This window comes from Alligator mississippiensis, chromosome 4 (assembly GCF_030867095.1).
Source record: "Alligator mississippiensis isolate rAllMis1 chromosome 4, rAllMis1, whole genome shotgun sequence".
Classification (NCBI taxonomy): domain Eukaryota; kingdom Metazoa; phylum Chordata; order Crocodylia; family Alligatoridae; genus Alligator; species Alligator mississippiensis.
The window spans coordinates 19,056,126-19,072,349 of NC_081827.1; the positions used below are offsets into that span (position 1 = coordinate 19,056,126).

The 16,224-nt window shown below is 40.7% G+C and overlaps 1 protein-coding gene across 1 annotated transcript in view; it reads left to right on the top strand.

Annotated features, from left to right (window-relative positions):
• PCLO (piccolo presynaptic cytomatrix protein) overlaps nucleotides 1–16,224 on the top strand; it is a 552,248-nt gene that overhangs the window by 465,212 nt on the left and 70,812 nt on the right. Inside the window, exons 22-23 of the mRNA XM_059725816.1 lie at nucleotides 10,512–10,653; nucleotides 14,956–15,023. Of these exons, the coding sequence (XP_059581799.1) occupies nucleotides 10,512–10,653; nucleotides 14,956–15,023 (210 nt within the window). The remainder of the gene's footprint in view (nucleotides 1–10,511; nucleotides 10,654–14,955; nucleotides 15,024–16,224) is intronic.

Here is a 16,224-nt window from a genome sequence, read left to right on the forward strand (position 1 = left end):
AGATCCCTCAGTCTCTCCTCATAGGGCTTGTACTGTAAGCCCCTAACCATACGAGTGGCCCTCCTCTGGACCCTCTCAAGTCTATCAACATCCTTCTTGAAGTACAGCACCCAAAACTGGATGCAGTACTCCAACCAGTCTGACCATTGCCACATAGAGGGGGAAGTATCACCTCCTTGGTTCTATAAGTGCGGTTAGCTTTGCTGATGATTTCATCACACAGATGACTCATGTTCATCTTGGAGTCCATATGACTCTGAGATCCCTTTCCACTTCTGTGCTGCTGAGAGGGTCACTTCCCAACCAGTAGGTGTGCTGGATATTTTTGCGCCCTATGTGCAGCACTCTGCACTTGTCCTTGTTGTACTGCATCCTGTTGTGTACTGCAAACTTTTCTAACCTGTCCAGTTCCGCCTGCAATCATTCCCTACCCTTCAGAGTGTGCACTGCACCCCACAATTTAGTATCATCTGCAAACTTGGACAGAGTACACTTCATACCCACATCCAAGTCACTAATGAAGATATTGAAGAGTTACAGGTCCAAGGGCTGAACCCTGCGGGATCCCACTACCTACTTCCTTCCAGGTCAATACTAAAATCCTTGCTAAAATCCAAGAAGACCTCTACCTCTACTCCTGTGTCTAAGCGTTTTGTGACCCTGTCATAAAACGAAACCAGATTGGTCAGGCATGATCTACCTGTTACGAATCCATGCTGGTTTACCTGCTGCATTATATTGCCTGCTGGACTCCCACAAATATGATCCTTCATAATCTTTTCAAAGACCTTTCCAAGGATGGAGGTGAGACTGACTAGCCTATAATTACTCGGACCCTCCTTCCTCCCCTTCTTGAAAATAGGGACCACACTGGCCCTTTTCCAGTCCTCCAGGACCTGACCAGAGTGCCATGAGTGCTCAAACAGCCGTGCCAGCAGTTCTTCTACGACACTGGCCAATTCCTTCAGTACTCTCGGAGCTCATCTGGGCCTGCTGACTTGGACACAACCAGTCCATCAAAGTGACTCTGCACCAAGTCAGCGTCAACAGTTGTTGGGCTCGTGTCCCTCTGATGCCCATCTAAGAACCCATTAGGAGCTTATCTTGACCCCTGTTCAGGAACACAGAGGCAAAAACTCATTGTATACCTCAGCCTTGCCCCCCCGGTCTATCACTAATTGCTTCTTCTTGTCCAGTATAGGTCCGATGCTGCCTTGCACCTTCCTTTTACTCCCTACATACCTAAAAAAAGACTTTTTGTTGTCTTTAATTTGTGTTGCCAGCCTCAGCTCTGTAGTTGTTTTGGCCTTTCTAACTGCTTCCCTGCAAGTGCGGGCCAAGTGGGTGTACTCCTCCTTGGTAGATTCCCCCTGCTTTCACCACCTATATGCCTTCTTGTTTGCCCTTAGGCTCCCCTGGATTTCCCTGTTTGGTCCCTTTCCCCCTTTTCCCTTGTACTGGGATAGTCTCCCTCGGTGCCCAAAGGATCGCTTCCTTTAGGAACGACCACCCTTCCTGGACTCCCATCTCACCAATACACTTATCCTGCAGTGCATCATTGACTAGACTCCTCATTGACTAGACTCCTAGTTGTATATCTATACATTGTAAATGTTTTGTAAATTCACCGTGAAGATAATCCTTGGTATGTGGATATGGAAAAAAAAAATACAACTCTGGAGATCCTCTCTCATTTCAAGTGGGTTTTCCTCTTTCCCTCTCCTTGCAGTTCTTACTTGCTTCCTGCCCCCCCTGATTGATGGCAGGCTCCAAAGCTCATATCAAGGGTTTGCATTTGGTGTGGGTTACTCAGTGTCTTCTTATGAGTAAGTTCTACAGATCCTTCAGAGCTTTTCCACTAAATTTGGCTACTAGAAGCTGTCATACCTCCCTGTCTGTTCATCTCTCCAAAAATCCATGTAGCCTATATTGCTGAACTAAGCTAAATAATATTGCCAGGGAATTTTGTCCTTAGGGACAGCTGGCATTTGAATTATCTAAGCTGAGACCAGCTCTGAGCTGCTGTAGGTTTGTAAATGGGGCAGGAAAGTATTGTAAGCCTTTCCCAAATCTTCCCAACTCAGTTCCATATAAGGTGAGTTGATTTTTTTCTTCTGTAGTCTAACTTCTCTGCCATGCAGCATCTTTAACAGGCTGCAGACCATCTTTGTGAGCAAGTTTGAGATTTACCAAAGGTTTCCTCATCTTTCTATTTCATAGAAAACCTTCTGGTCCATAACAGGTGGGTGGCAACCTCATGAATTTGTCTTGGCATTCCAGTTTAAGGTCTTGCAGCTGGGGTTCCAGTTCAGAGTAGTTACTTTTGTAGTTGCTTCCTCTACAATAATTTCATCTCTGCCTACATTGTTTCTCAGTCTTTTGGCTCAGATCAAGGAGAAATACCATGATCACCTTAAGTGGCATTGTGTAATAGAGGGTGGATACCTGTCCAATGCACTGCAGACAGGACCCCTGCAAGAGCCGAGATACTCCCAATGGGAGGATCTTGGCTACATGCCTATTTTAGGGGAAAAGGGGATTTCTCCCTACCTTGCTCCTTTGGGCTAAGGGCAAGCAAGACTCAGGGGCATCTGAACTCCAAGATCTCCAGACTTGGGGCCTGCACATAGGATGCCTGCCATAGATTTGGTAGTATCTGAAGCCCCAGGCTGAAGAGTATGGGAAGGAGGATACTTCTTGGTGGTAGCATCACAAAGACTTGAATGACTGAGTTCTGCCCAGTCAGTAGAATTCAGAACTGATTTGGTTAATTTGGCCTGAGACACAAAATGAATTTAAAAAATACAAATCTCAGCCCTTTCTAAGAAACATCTAGCAGCTACTTCTCCTACTACTTTTGTGAAGTTTTATGCTGCTTTACATTTTGCTTAACTCTGTTTTAATTCAACTAACTGCTCTACCTCCAATTTCAGATCTTTCTTTAACTCCTTTGGTCTTTGTAAAATTCCTTTTGGTGGTTTTTAATTTCTCCAAGTACCTCCCACATTTATTCCCTCCTGGAGCAATAGGAATGCCAACTCACAATGCCTCTCCTTCAAAATTGGACCCTAGTCCTGCTTTTGGAAAGTATGTTACCTCTTGTGACAGAGCAGTTAGCCAGGAGTTGGGGCTAGTTGGGATGTTGTGGGTTACTTCCTTTAGGAGAAGAAATCAATGATGGATCAGGACTTCTTTTGGTTATTTACAAAGATTGTACTCAAAGTCCAGTTTTCCTGAAAGGAATACATATTTCCCTTTCCTAATATAACAAGGCTTTTTTCACAGCTTATGTATGAACTAAAAAAAATTCCTTTCTCTTAACTTCCTCTCAGTCATGATGCAAGAGCTTCTGTGGTTGTTCTCAGCTTTCTGTTGCTTTCTCTGACTGTTTTGTGGTATTTCCAGCTCCTGAGATCCACTTGCACATCCATGCTTCTACATTTATATTTGACACTAGTGATTTCCCTGTTCTCACAGCTCAGGTCTTATTAGATATATAGTCTGCATGGTGACTTCTATTGTTTCAGTTATCCCATTTCAAAGGGAGTTTAGCTGGCCCTACATTTATCCTAAATGAAGGGCCCACCAGCTTCAATGAGATTTTTCTCAACTCCCCTGGCTTAACAAGGGTACAAAATAATAAATGTGGTATTTACTAACCAGATATACACTCTATATTGTTAATACTGTGAGAGAGGTTTTAGTCAGCACAGCTAATTTTCAGCCATTTACTGAGAAGAAATTAAATGTTTTAGGGTTGCTTTCAACTTTTATATTTTACTCGCTTTTGCCTTATTGCAGAGTTAAATGCAATCGTTTTCATGAGTTCTACATGCCAGTTGGACCGGATATGAATGTGGACTGATTTAAGTACCATCTTAGTTAAACTTCCTTCAAGTACAGAACCATTACATGGTGCTAAAAGACAGTGCCACTTTCTCATTTTCTCTCATAGTTTAGGATAGCTCCTTTACACTGCTAACAATTTACTGCCCAGTAAACTTACTTTATGTGAGGCTTCTCTTGGTTTCTAATCTCCAAGTAAATTAAATGGGCTTTCTTATTGCCACAAACAACCAATTTTCCAGACTCCTTCTGTCATTATTGAAAGAAGAACAGTTTGTCCGTGTTTTCCGGAGTTGGCAATAATTTTAGATTGTCTTTTGATTCCATTGTTCCTGAGTGAGCAGTGGCACATTTTACCACTGCTACTCCTGCTATTTACTCTTTTCCCATTGTAATTTGACAAGTAATTTCAGGAAATTCCTCAGATTTTTCATCCGATAACTCCTATTTCTAAAGTCTACTAGCCAGTAGCCCATGGAAGAAAAATTATATCTTATGGATTTTTGTGTTAGGTAAAGAAACAAAGCATAGTACTTTCAGAGGACTGCTATTCTGCCACTGTTCCTCACACTGTATGCTACCTTACTTTAAGAATCCACTCAAATTGCATGGTATCTAAACAGACAAGGTATGGTCAAATGAATGCATATTGCAAATAATGATATACAGGGCATGTCTACACAAGATACTAACTGTGCAGTAGCTGAATAATACTGTGCAGCAGCATGTCAGAGCACAAACAGTGCTAATACACTACTGCACAGTAGTCCTAGGCTACAGAGCAGTAGCATCACTAAAAAAGCATTTGCCAGTGCTACTGCACCATAACTCCAGTTGCTGCACATTTATTTAGTACTTGATTATACAAGTACTAAAGATATGCGTATTAACCGCTGCACATTAGCATCTTGCAGAGATGCACCCACAGTGGTCAACATGAGTGAAACTATTCATGAAGTAAACTGCTAGCCTGTGGGTGCATCTACACATGAGCTTCACTGTGGAGTTGGCTAATTAGCTCCACAGTAAAGCATCACAGTCTACACCTGCGCCGGTATTAGGGCACAGTAAATTAATTAACTCCGCCGTAGGATAGAGCTGTTGAGAACAGTACTATCCTACAGCAGAGCAATTTACTTCACTGAAACACACATGTAGACAGTGACAGGGGCTGGCTGGGACTCAAGGGTGCTAAAGTGCAGGGGGCTACTTGCTGCCTAGCCCCATACTTTAGCACCCTTTTGCCTCAGCCAGCCCCTCTGCTGTATAATACTGCCACTCAGAGCGTGGGGCTGATTCCCCTGATTTCTCCTGCTCCACCCCAGCTCAAAGTGCTGTAGTCCAAGGCTCACATGTAAATGCTACACCCAGGAGGAGTTTTCTCTAGCACAGTTTATCACATCACCTTAGTGGCATATATAGATGCACCCAGTTTGAGCAAGAATGGCAAAAGGAACTTGTACCCCACTGTAACAAGGTAGTGCGCCCCTTTAAGGAGGAGCAGTCAGTCCTGTTACAAGAGCTCAGCTGTTGGGTATTTGGACAAGGAGGGAGTGTCCCAGTGGAAGCCTTATAAGTACCCAGAAGAGCAAGACCAAGGGAGAGGAGGAAGCAAACTGTGAAGGCAGTAGCTGACTGGAAGGAGCAGACTAGGCTCCTGTGCTGAAGCCAGAGCAGAAACAGGCTATTATCTGGGAGAGGACAGAGTTTTCTTTCTTTCTTTATTTAATTAAAGACTGCCCTTTGCTTTGGAGCAGTGGCTTGGGAGCTCCTCAGGGAGTTAATCCTCCTACAAAAGCCAGCAGGTTAAGTGACTGGCTTACGTCCACTGAGCAATGTAGTTATTTATGTTGGCCCAGCTCACAAAAGATATGAGTCTGTCAGACTCAATTACTGAGTAGTGACTCATGGCTTTAACACTAGAAGGCCTTGATTCTGTCTTTGATGTTAGCTACAGTAAAGACATTTTGCCACAAGGAGGCACTTGACCTGATGTTGCTGCAAAAGACATACAAGCAGGCATTATTCCTCCTATACCTCTTTGGTTCTCTTTGGTCCTACACCTGTTTGGTCCCAGTCATCCTTGATGTGCTCCTGATTTGGATGCACCAGCACCTTTTTTAAAAGGGGTAAACTTTATTAATAAAACTCCTTGATCCATGTTTCTTACCATCTTAATGAATGGTCTCTTGTGAATCCAAACTGGTGGAGATGAAAGATATGAGCACTGAGCAACTGGAGGCTGAGTCCTGAAAGGAACCTGAAGAGCAGCATAAATGATGTGTGCTGAAGCTTTCCCAAGGGACATATATTGCAACTTTCCAGAGGTCTTAAAGCAAGTCAAAGTGTGTTTCTACAATGAGCTATTTCTTAGGATCATAGGAAATCGAGCTTGAAGGGACCTCATCTTCTCTTGAGTGCAAAGGGAAAGCTATCTGAATTTTCCATATAACCAAACAATCAAAGGTTTTGTTGATCAGCTTTAAGAGATCACTTGTTTTTAACCTTATCTCCAGCAGTGCTCCTAGCTTCTGGTATGGATTTATTTTTTGGTTGTGCCAAACTTAATTAAAAATGTCATGAGAACTGATTTTCTTATGAATTTCTCCTGGTTCTTCCTGCTTGAGTTCCAAATGGGATAGTTTTTCTAGTGATATTTTGGCATTTCTGCTTCTGGTCCTAGCCAGACTTGCAATAATACCCATTTGGGTGGCAGAGAAAACACTCGTTACAATTTAGGAAGCAAAATACGTTTCTATTTAAAATTACTCTTCTTTTATCAGAACCAGCTGGTCCTATATTTAATCTTGAGTTTCTCATTTTAAGCAAAATGTTCATTTATTGTAGATGAATAGCTGGAGTGTTTGGCAATGCTGAGTGGTTTCCATTTTGCTACTGATTGATTTGACAGTTCATGGCTGTAGGTGCTGTATGAATTATCTTCTTTATGTTAAGTTTTAGGGGAAAAATATCTCTTCCCTGCTGTAAAATACCCTGCACTAGGAGATTTAATAGTAGTAGTTGGCTTCTTTTTCTCCCCTTCTTATTGATTTTTTTTTTAACATTCCATTTTCCTTTAGTATAGTTGACACACAGTATCCATGTTTCCCTTGTTAAGGAATACGATTTTTCTAACTAGTTCCAGAAATATTTTTGCTGAATTTGTAGACATTCTTAATTTGGAGTGAGGGGGGGGGGAGGGGGAAAGGAGAGTTCTGCCTTAAGTTTTTGATGCACAATTTTGTGCCCCAAGATGAGGATAAAAGAAAGGCTGCATTACTAGCTGAGGAAGAGAGGAACCTTGGGATCCACCAATGGTACTGAGAAAGTGGACATATTTGTGGCAGTACCTCCCTAATCTTATTAAGAAAGAGTAAGAGCAGTTTTAAGATATGTGACCCTTTGCTTCTTTGTGGCTGGTATTAGTGCTAGATGCTTTCTAGGTCTAATAAAAGATATCACATTTACCCAAAGAACCTTGTCTGCCTGTGTCCTTAGACCAACATGGCTACCACCTATACCCATGAGAGATGCTTTCTTAATGCACTTCTACCATTTCCTTTATGTTAAGTTTTGCTGTAGTATGACCAGCAGTAGGTTAAGAACAGTTCTGAGTCAAAATGATCCCCTGGAGAAAACAGAAGTTCACAAGGGTGGAGGAATCTACCTGCTGGCTGTGAGCCTGCAGCCCTAGCAATGGTCCCTCCTCCCTGCAAGGCTGCAAACTTTTCAGAGTGGGAGGGGGGGGGGAAGAGAGAGAGCTCATTCTAGGTGCTCCTCAGCTGGTGCTGAGGCGGGGATGCGTAAATTGGAGCCCCACCATCTTGGCAGGGATCTAATAAACCCTCCTGACCCTCCAACAGGGGCTGAAAAACCCCCAGACCAAACTCCCTCTGCTCCCTTCCCCCCTCCCATTCTGAAAACAGCAACAGCATAGGCAATGCAGACAAAAGTTACAGAAGATGCTCTGTTTTGAAACATCTTCATCTGAACCCTCATGCAATGAGGGTTCAGATTTTCATCCGATCAGCCATTTTTAAGCTATCTGCATCTGTGCACTTGGGTTTGGTCATGGCTGTGTTACTTCCTGTGGCCAGATTGGGCAAAAATTGTCACTTCTGTCTGCACCCTATGTGCACTGAACTTCTGTTGTTTTACAGTTTTGAACCGGTTTCCAATTACTTATATCGGTTTATGTATAATTTCTGTTCTTAGCTCTACAGAGGATCAAACTCTAATGTATTCAAAAAGTAAATCAATTTCCAGAAGAAAAATACAGCTGTTGAGTATAAACAATCTTAGGACAGCATTTAAGTATTTTTGAAATATTGGTTTTAGTCTTATTTTGTATACAGTTCTGAGTTTTGGATTCTTCTGTTCTTAAAAACAGTATGTGAACAAAGTTGACTGCAGGACAGCTTTATTGAGCCTGGAGTCCTAGGAACTGGTCTTTATGGAAAAGTTTAGGAAATGAGGAACCCTAGTGCTCCTTTTCATTTTAGCCATGGACAAGCAGAGAGGTCTACAATACTGATCTAAATTATCAGGGAACTCCATAATGTAGGAGCAGCAGCACCACTTCCCCTACCCAAATGTCGGATTATCTGTGCTCTTATGTTTTATGGCAGCATGGCCTCTCAGATGTGATAGCTCAAGGGGAGAGACAGCTGTTGCAAGGACCCCCCTTTTTGTATGATGTGATGGGACCCCTCTAGGAAAACTGCCAGTTAAATTAGCACCCCTCTTACAAATTATCTCAACACTGAGATTAATGGTTGGTGTGACCTAGGTATGAGTGAGTTGCACAGAATCCTGACTACAAAGCATAGGGGTCCTCGTGGTGCACTGAGAAGGTATGACCTAAAAGCCTTAAAATTCTCCTCCAGGTCTCTGAGCCCTTTGGGTGCCCTCTGTGCCTTACTGAGTTGCAAATCCTTCTCCATGCTCATAGGACTTGTCAGGAGCACAACAAATTGAAAGTAACATCATACCTGGTATAACTCCACTAGCCTCATGGACTCTTCTTTGACTATGCATGCTATAGGCCTATATGTGTCTCCTTTGGAAAAGCAGAGTGGGTTTCTCAGTCATGTAAAATGCTGTAAAGCATTAAAAAGCTCCCTTCTAATTATTATTATCAGTTTTTTGTTATTTCTATCAATATCTCCACTGTAACTAGCGTACAGCCAGCATAACTACCAGTAAGAGCATGTTTACCTTAAAGGAATCTTGGTAGCTTTCCATGTTAGACAGTGACTGAAGACATCAACGATGATACAGTTAAAAAAAAAAAAGGTATGTTGTGGCTGGCTGTACAAAGACCGAATCATTTCAGAAATAGCAATTCTATTACAACTATCAGATCAAGGGACTTGTGGTGCCTGGTTTCTTTTATCCCTATCTATTATTAATTCAGTTCCAAATTACATTTGGAGAGTTTTACTCAATTTCCCAATACCCACAGTACAGCACTCAGCAATAGCGTACACCAAAAATAATATTTATCCAATCAAATATGAATGACATTATCTGTTAATGTCAGTGGGATAATATTTGTGCACTGACCCATAGCAGAAATTATTCAATTCTACATTTTTGGCAAATTTCTTTGTTAAATACAATCCTTTTGAACTTTGATTTGAGTTTTAAGGCTCACCGAAACAAGAGCAAAACTTTACCATGACTTCACTGAGTGAGAACTTTTGGTGCAAACATTTTTATCCTCAGCATTCTATTCATACAATTGATCAAAGTGAAAGGTGTCATACATAGATCTCTTTCCAAGAAAACCTGTATTTATTTTTCCTGGTCGATTGTGTTATTCAAGTTGTGAATAGTTATAGTCCATTGTTCCTTTTACTAGTTATCATGTGTAATGTCACAATGTGATGTTTGTGTGTATTTCTCAACTTGCTAAAGGTGAAATGGAGCAGAAGTGATTAACTCATAACACCAAAATAAGGAAACATCTGAAGTAAAAATAATGTCTTTAGAGTTCACATAAAATGTCCACATGAACTACGCATTAAAAATAGTAGGTCATCCCCAGGTTACATGATCATAAAGAGTGGTACTTTAAAATTCAAGGCTACTTAACAGCATGTATGACTACTTAAAAGCAGAAGCAGTTGAGAAATATAATGAAGTAATGGTGTGCTGTCTAAAGAAGAGAATGTCTTCAAATTACACTTCTGGGGGGTAGATGGTATATTTATGATATTTTGTGTTCTCTATCCTTTCTACAAAAGTCATCAAATGCAGTCAATAAATGTGTTATACAGAGCATTTAGAATCACTTTTGATTCTCATTTTTGTAGGTTACATCCTACAACTTTGTTCAATGAAAATCTGATTTTATTTCAACTAAAAATACAGAATTGTGACATCAAAATGACTGAATGTTATTACTTTTTTTTTTCCTTTGGCCTTTGCTTTAAACTATTAGGAGATTGGAAGAAAAAGGATGATGTACAATGGGTTTCTTTTAGAAAAGCTTGTTCTATGTAATATAAGCATCATGTCTAAAGAGTGATGGCGTGACTTTGGAATTAAAAGTAGAGTAAATGTGTTTGCAGCATGCTACTTGATGAATAGCATGTTCTTAATATTGCTGGCTTTTATGTCTTTCACGCAATTTAATAACCCACTATTCCTGCTCTGTACAGCAAGGCCTACCAATCACCGACCTGCAGAAAGTTCTGTCTCCACTGGCTCGTCAGCCAGTAGCTTTGGCAGTGGATACAGTGTGGATAGTGAAGGAAGCAGCAGCACAACAGGAGAAAATAATCTTTTTCCCATTCCAAGAATGTAAGGCTTTTTCTTTAATGTACTCTATCTTCAATGTGCAGACATACCTGCATATGTAACTTCGATGTCTTAGATTTTCTGTTACGTAATTTCATGCTAAGACTTAAGTCACACGGTAAATGTGTGCATTTAATCCAATAGGTCTCCCATCAGAGCTCCTACATTCTTTTGCTATTGTTGCAAGATTTGAAGTATTAACACTCTGCCCATGATTTTTTTCACACATAATTGGTGCACTACAGGGGCAGGACTAACCTAATTTTTCCATATACATTTATAGATATGGGCTTGCAACATAAAGTTCTGAGGAGAAAAGTGAATTTCTTCCAATTTTAGAGGTATTCAGTTGAGGTTTTTAGTTTGACCCCTTTCTAAAAATAAGTGGTGACAACAATATTCAAGTGCAGATTTGGATCCAAACTTCCCTAACATTTACGAGAGTTTAAATACAGAGTTTGGTTTAGGCGTTTGGCTTTGCTTAAATATTTGTAGTCATAGCCTCTCAAGAAATCATAGCCCATTCTCTTGCCAAAGAGGGAGTATTCTCTATAATGCTTTGGTCTTCAGCCACTTGACTTTGAATGATTACTTAATTAACTAATATATTTCACCAAGAAGTTTTCCCCTATTTAACAAGACTAAGCTTTTTTTATTTTTTTTTCTGTTTTATCCACTACTTCCAGATATACCCCCTTGTACTATAATTAAATTATTCCTTTCTCTTTTATGTTTATTTTCCTAAAAATTGTTGTTTTCTTGTTTGTGTTTTTGCTTTTAGCTTTTGTGGTTCCTGAAACATTTGTTGGTGATCTTTGAAAAGCTGGCAGAAGGCAGGGTAGATTTGCTTATGAACTAATTAAATCAGAGGTGCAAATCATGAACATTGTTAAAACACACTAAGAATAAATCAAATATTTTCATAAGACTTTCCAAACTAGGAGTTGCTGCAGCTGCCACAGGGAGGCTGTGAGTTTCTTCAGATATGACCTATACTGTGAAAATGTTTGAAGATGGAGGTTTCAAAAGCATTCTGCTGGGAGGGTGGAGACACAGAATTTGATCCCTTTTTCTAGGACTTAATTTTATGTTATATGGTTATCATAGGTGGATCCAAGATATGGAAAAGAGAGATGCATAAGCAGTGACTATTGCTACAGCAGTGGTTGCATCCCTCCACTCCCAGCCTTTCCCCACTCGCTGAATGAAAGGGAGACAGACTATGCTACAGGAGAAGCAGCTAGGATCTTTTTTAAAGTCCCCAAATCATGGAAGCTTCTCCCCCCACCACTCTCAGTACCCACTCCATTCCCCTCTGTTCTTAGTGCCACCTCCCTTCCCTTCCCATTCCCCCCTTCACCTACTTTGTTTATACCTGTGTGTGCAAGAAAAGGAGATATGCCTATTGCTGAAGTTGTCCCTGCTCATGCCTCAGCCCAGCTGAGGCTGTGGGGAGCAGCTTTGCAGGGATCCGTGTTCAGCCAGGGACAGTGGCAGTGACAGGCTTGTTCCCTCTCTCTGCACCTGCTCCCAGTCTGGAAGAAAATACCCAGGGGGACTGGACAGAGAGGGAGAAGGACAGTGGTAGCATGCGGGTTTCCCCTTCCTGTTCTGAGAGTTGTAAGTATAAAAGAGGAGGCAGGGAAGTGTTGCTTCTCAGAGACCGAACTGCAACAGGAAGGGTGGAGGGTGTTCCTGCCTAGGCTGTTTTATAGCCTGGTGGTCCAGGACACTCTCCTTACAGATGTGGATTTGAATCTTCCTAGCCTGAGGAGCATCTCCCATCCAGATTCCTCACTTTCTGAGGAAGTGCTTTAACCATTAGCTCTTATGCAAAGCATCTTCACCACTGATCAGTGAGGTGTCTACAGGTAGAAGTTGAGTTAGGAATTCTGGATTGCAAGTAAATGGAGATGCCTGTTGTGGAACCTGACCCAAGCGCCTATGCCCCTGGAGGAAGGGAGAGCTCTGACCCATCATTGCACTTCACATTTCCTGTTGCTTGTATCTAGGTGCCTCTAAGCTTTCTGGATTGTTCTCAGATGCCTAACTTTCCTGTAGAGGGATCTTAGGATCAGCCCCTGGGGCAAACAGCTAAGTTAGGTATTGGTGCACCTAAGTAGAAGTACCTACTGACCAAACTGGATTGGTCCTTTAATGCTTCTAGGAAGAGCATCAGTTATAGCTCTGCATCTGTTGCTTATTGTGAGAGGGCATTACAAAATGTTGAGCAGTCTGAGACCCCACAGAAACATGACTGCCCTGGCTGAAGAAGAATTTGGACACCGAGTGCAGAAATTCTGATCTTCATCCCCTGATAATCAGATCCTATTCATTTAGATCAGTCCTTATCTTTGGGTCAGCACCAGAGATATCAGCCTGGGGCTATATTACAAGTGCAGCTCCTGTAATTTGACAAACTTTTCAAGTATGCTATGCCTTTCCTCAATTCACAGAGCAGCTCTTGCTTTGCAGTCATGGGGTGCAATTCATAAAAAGCTCATTGTAACTCAATAAATATTACCAAATCTATCATTTGATTCCTATATGCTCTCTCGAGTCATGACATGCCAAAGATTCTATCCCTAATTTTCAGATGGTGCCTGAGTCAACTTGATGGCTCTCAAGTACTTATGCTCCAGTAGTTCAGCATGTTGATTCAATGGCTCAAAAGCAGCAGTATCAGATTTTCCATGCAATAATTACATATCTGTAAATATTGAGTTAAACTGGAACAAGTGGTCTGATTTTACTGCAATGTAGTAGGATGGCAAATAATTGTGACTTGTTAGATGCTAAAAAGTAGTCATATTCTTAATCTTATTTTTGGAGTTTCTTCCTCAGAAATAAGGGGCTGGAAGGGGGCGAGGGTGATGGTGCACAGTGGTGTAGAATAGCATTGCTCCTTTAACTTCAATGGAATAATGCCAAATACACTTTCTGAAGTCCAGACCTTACATTTATATCACAATATTTCAGGGGGGAAGATCAACTCAAAATTGTAATTTGGGGTTTGTTTTTTTTAAGATTGTCATATTTAAGGAATAAGTTAAATTAAAAAATAAGGAATAAGTTCAACTAAAATGAAATAAATTAACAGGCTCTGATGTCTGTTACCCAGATCAAAATCTGTTTGGTCAGGTAAATAAAGGAAATACCTCTTTTTCTAAATCAGAAAGCTATAAAAAAGGGGGTAGCTGCCAAGTTTAAAACATGTTACATGACATCAGTGTTACAATGCTTTGAGTTGTTTTTCATGCGTAGTACATATGTCTCCAACTTCTCAGCCTAAAATGTAATGTCATACCAATTATTATAAGAGTACTATGACCAGGCAAAAACTTGTCTTACTTAGCCAGAGATAGTGGGCAAATCCAAATCTCACGGTGTTTTTTGGGGTGTCACACAGTCATGAACTGTTACATAGCAGAATATTATATGAAACAATTATAGAGTGTGTTTACATGTGTATTTATCCTATTTTAAATTTACTGCACAGTAAATTACTGAGCAGTAAGCAGGAATAGGCCAGCGTCTACACGTGCAGGTGTTAAAGTGCATTAACACTGTTCATGGACTGACTTGAGACTAAAGATAGTTCCAAGTCAGCCCACACACACAGTGCTACTTCTCAGTAAGTTGTCTACACATGCATTACTGTGCGGTAACTAATCAAGCATCAATTTAGGTTTCGAGGTATCAAATTTACGCTCAAGTCAGCATAATTTGCCAAATTTATGTGCAGTATGAGCTTGCACATGTGCCTGTAGTGTGCATTAATTTTGGTTACTGCACAGTAAATGCATACGTGTAGACATGCTCACGGTGTAGGTGAGATCATTATCTGCATCTGTCTTATGTATTTCATCTTTCATCTTAACCGTAGCAGATTAAAGAAAAGAATTGTCTGATCAGAGATATAAACTTTCCATAGATGTGGTTACTGTCTTCTACCAAAAAAATCCAACCCCCTTAGCTTCTTTGTAAGTGACTAATTCAGTTGATACCAGAAGATCGTCTGTTTATACAAATAAGATTTTTCTATATGTACAGTCATATTTTCTGTAAATCTCTTTTTTTTCCCCCCATTTATTGAAAATATTTGCTTTCCAGTAAAGATCTCGCAGAACAGGGTTTTTTTGGGGTGGGGGGGTATTTTTTGTGGGAGGGGGGTTGGTTGTTTGGTGGTTTTTGTAAATTTTACTGGAGTTAAACAATGCCCTCTCTGCTTTGGGACTTCTTTGCTTTGGGAATTTTTTCCTACTTATGGCCTTTTTGTCAGTAACAATCTGTGTTTTTTAACAGAGGGAAGATGAGCCAGAATGGACCAGACCCAGTAAAGCAGCCAGGAGTGGGAATAACTGATACAGAAGGTAAAATGAAATTACAGACATAATTGAAAAGAGGTGCCATGCAGAAATCCATTTTACATTGTGAAGGGATATGTGAAGATGTCTTATACCAGGTCCCATCAACCTATAGCAGGCAATTTTATGACAATTCAAAAGGTCCATTGGAATGAATAATAATTTTAATCCTTCATATTTACACTGATGGCACTGGGATTAAAAACATGATCAATACAGTACATGCACCGGATACGACTCCCCATTGAAGCCAACAGAAAAAAAATCAAGGGGTGCTGGATCACCCCTGTGATGGAGTATTAAGATCATTTTTTGTGGGCACTTGCCTAATGCAGCTGGTATCTCCAAAACAAAATGTAGTATCAGAGTTGTTCAGAAAATCCTTCATTTCCACCTCCCAGAAGCTACTGAGTTTTCAGTGAATAAAGATTCAAGCACCAAAATAATTTATCTTGAAGCCGAAATATTTTAATTTTATCTGCAGTGTCTTGAGAGAATTGTAGCTAGACTGACTTATGCTCCTATTTAATAGGCCAGGAAGTCAAGTAGGAAAATGTCTCTCTGATGCACCAGGAGCTGTTCTCTGGGTAAAGAAGTGTGAGGGATATGTTATGTCAGTCAAAAAGCCATAGTGAATCATGGACGTTCAGCTGTGGAACTTGATATAAAATAATAGGAGCAGACACTTAAAATAAAAGTTAAAAACATATTTTCTATTGGAAAACTGTCTGTTCTGGTTTCCAGACAAAAGGGTTTTGTTTCCCTTAGAGCACTAACACTTCCTTTTTTGAAGCAGAGATTGCAGCAACAGTCCTGGTGTGAGCTCACAAACTGTATTCTGTGCTGCACTCCCTGAAGGTTCAGCCTATAAGGTGGGAACAAAATGAAGTCAACTTTGACCCTGTGGTATCCTTAGGACTCCAGGTTCCTGAAAGACAAAATAAACCTCCTGGTATACATTCATGCAAACCTGGGGGCTGCTGTGATATGACAGCCCGTCTTGAACTGTCTTTGGACTGTGCGGCACCTTGTAATTCTTGTAGCATTGCATGCTGTTCTATATGTGGGGGCTTGTGAGAAGTGAGAGAATACCTTGGCTTAAATTGGCCCTTTTTTACTGTACTATTGAAATCCATGACTGTATTTTGCAAATTATTGATGGTGATCAAGTCCACTACTCTTGTTGCTTTTGTGTATCAGGTTAAGA